The 1,115-nt window shown below is 61.8% G+C and overlaps 1 protein-coding gene across 1 annotated transcript; it reads right to left on the reverse strand.

Moving 5' to 3' along the window:
- Positions 1-528: 528 nt before the first annotated feature.
- MYCL (v-myc avian myelocytomatosis viral oncogene lung carcinoma derived homolog) lies at positions 529-1,095 on the reverse strand (the record flags this gene model as incomplete). Its single annotated transcript, XM_009580256.1, is given in 2 exon segments — positions 529-594; positions 596-1,095. Coding segments are annotated over 2 exon segments (566 nt in total), but the record flags the coding sequence as incomplete, so codon positions are not given.
- Positions 1,096-1,115: the final 20 nt, after the last annotated feature.

Raw genomic sequence — 1,115 nt, forward strand, 5'->3', positions numbered from 1 at the left:
CATCTCCGTGGGGATCCATCCAGAGATGAGCCCCGTGCTGGGCTCTCCGTGTCTGCCTCCACCTGCTTCCCTGAGCCAAAGCAGATCATGGTTGCTTGGGATTTTTAGGGTGAGATGGATGCCCAGGGGCAGCTCCCAGCGATGCTGTTGGTGGCAAACGGCAGAGGGGTGCAGGGGCTGCCGGGGAGGGGGAATAGAGTTGAGCCCGTGAATCAAAGCAGTCACTTGAGAAAGCTTCACAGGGGGAACAGGGGAAATCTTGCAACACCCGGTGCCAACAAGCCAGCCCCAGGCAGGCGATGCCACGGGGAGGACCCCCCACCGTGGCCCTATTCCTGCAGGTGGGAACACCACCACACACACCCCACCTGAAAAAACCACCACAGCCACCCCACCTGCAGCGACCACCACGTGCTCCAGCCCCCTGGGGCCAACAGTTCAACAAACAACCAAAAAAAATTTAAAAAATGTGCAAATTGAGAGGGAGCCGGGGGGTTGTGGGGACAAGGGTGGGGGGCACGTTGGGTGCTAGTGCCCCTTGAGGTGAGCAATCCGTTTGAGCAGCTGGGTCTGCCGCAGCCGCAGCTGCCGCTTCCCGCTTCTCGGCCGCCATCCTCCTCTCGGCACTGATGAGCGACTGCAGGTACTCGGAGGATTTGCTCAGGATCACCACTTTGGGTGTCTTGGGACAGCTGGCGAGCCCGGGCACCTGGTCCCGCAGGGCCAGAAAGCGCGAGCGCAGGTCGTTGCGTCGCTTGCGCTCCAGGTAATTGTGGTTTTTCCTCTTGGCCACGTCCTCGCTGTCGGAGCCGGGGCTGCTGCCAGCTTTTGGCAAGCCGGGCTCAGGCAGCGTGATGGCAGGGGCCGGCTCCGCAGCGCTCAGTGGCTCGTCCTCGTCCTGTTGGGGTGGCTCCGGTGGGGGACAGGGGTCTGGCGGCGAACGAGCGGCATAGTTGTGCTGCTGCTGGTGGACAGAGATGTGGAAGCGTTTCATACAGGGGTCCAAGGGGTCGGCACGCAGCGTGATGGTGACCGGCTTCCTCAGGCTGAGCGATTGTCTCTTCTCCACTGTCACCACATCAATCTCCTCGCCTTCTGCTCAGAATGGACACGGC

The sequence above is a fragment of the Fulmarus glacialis genome, unplaced genomic scaffold, assembly GCF_000690835.1.
Source record: "Fulmarus glacialis isolate BGI_N327 unplaced genomic scaffold, ASM69083v1 scaffold24606, whole genome shotgun sequence".
In the NCBI taxonomy this organism is placed as follows: domain Eukaryota; kingdom Metazoa; phylum Chordata; class Aves; order Procellariiformes; family Procellariidae; genus Fulmarus; species Fulmarus glacialis.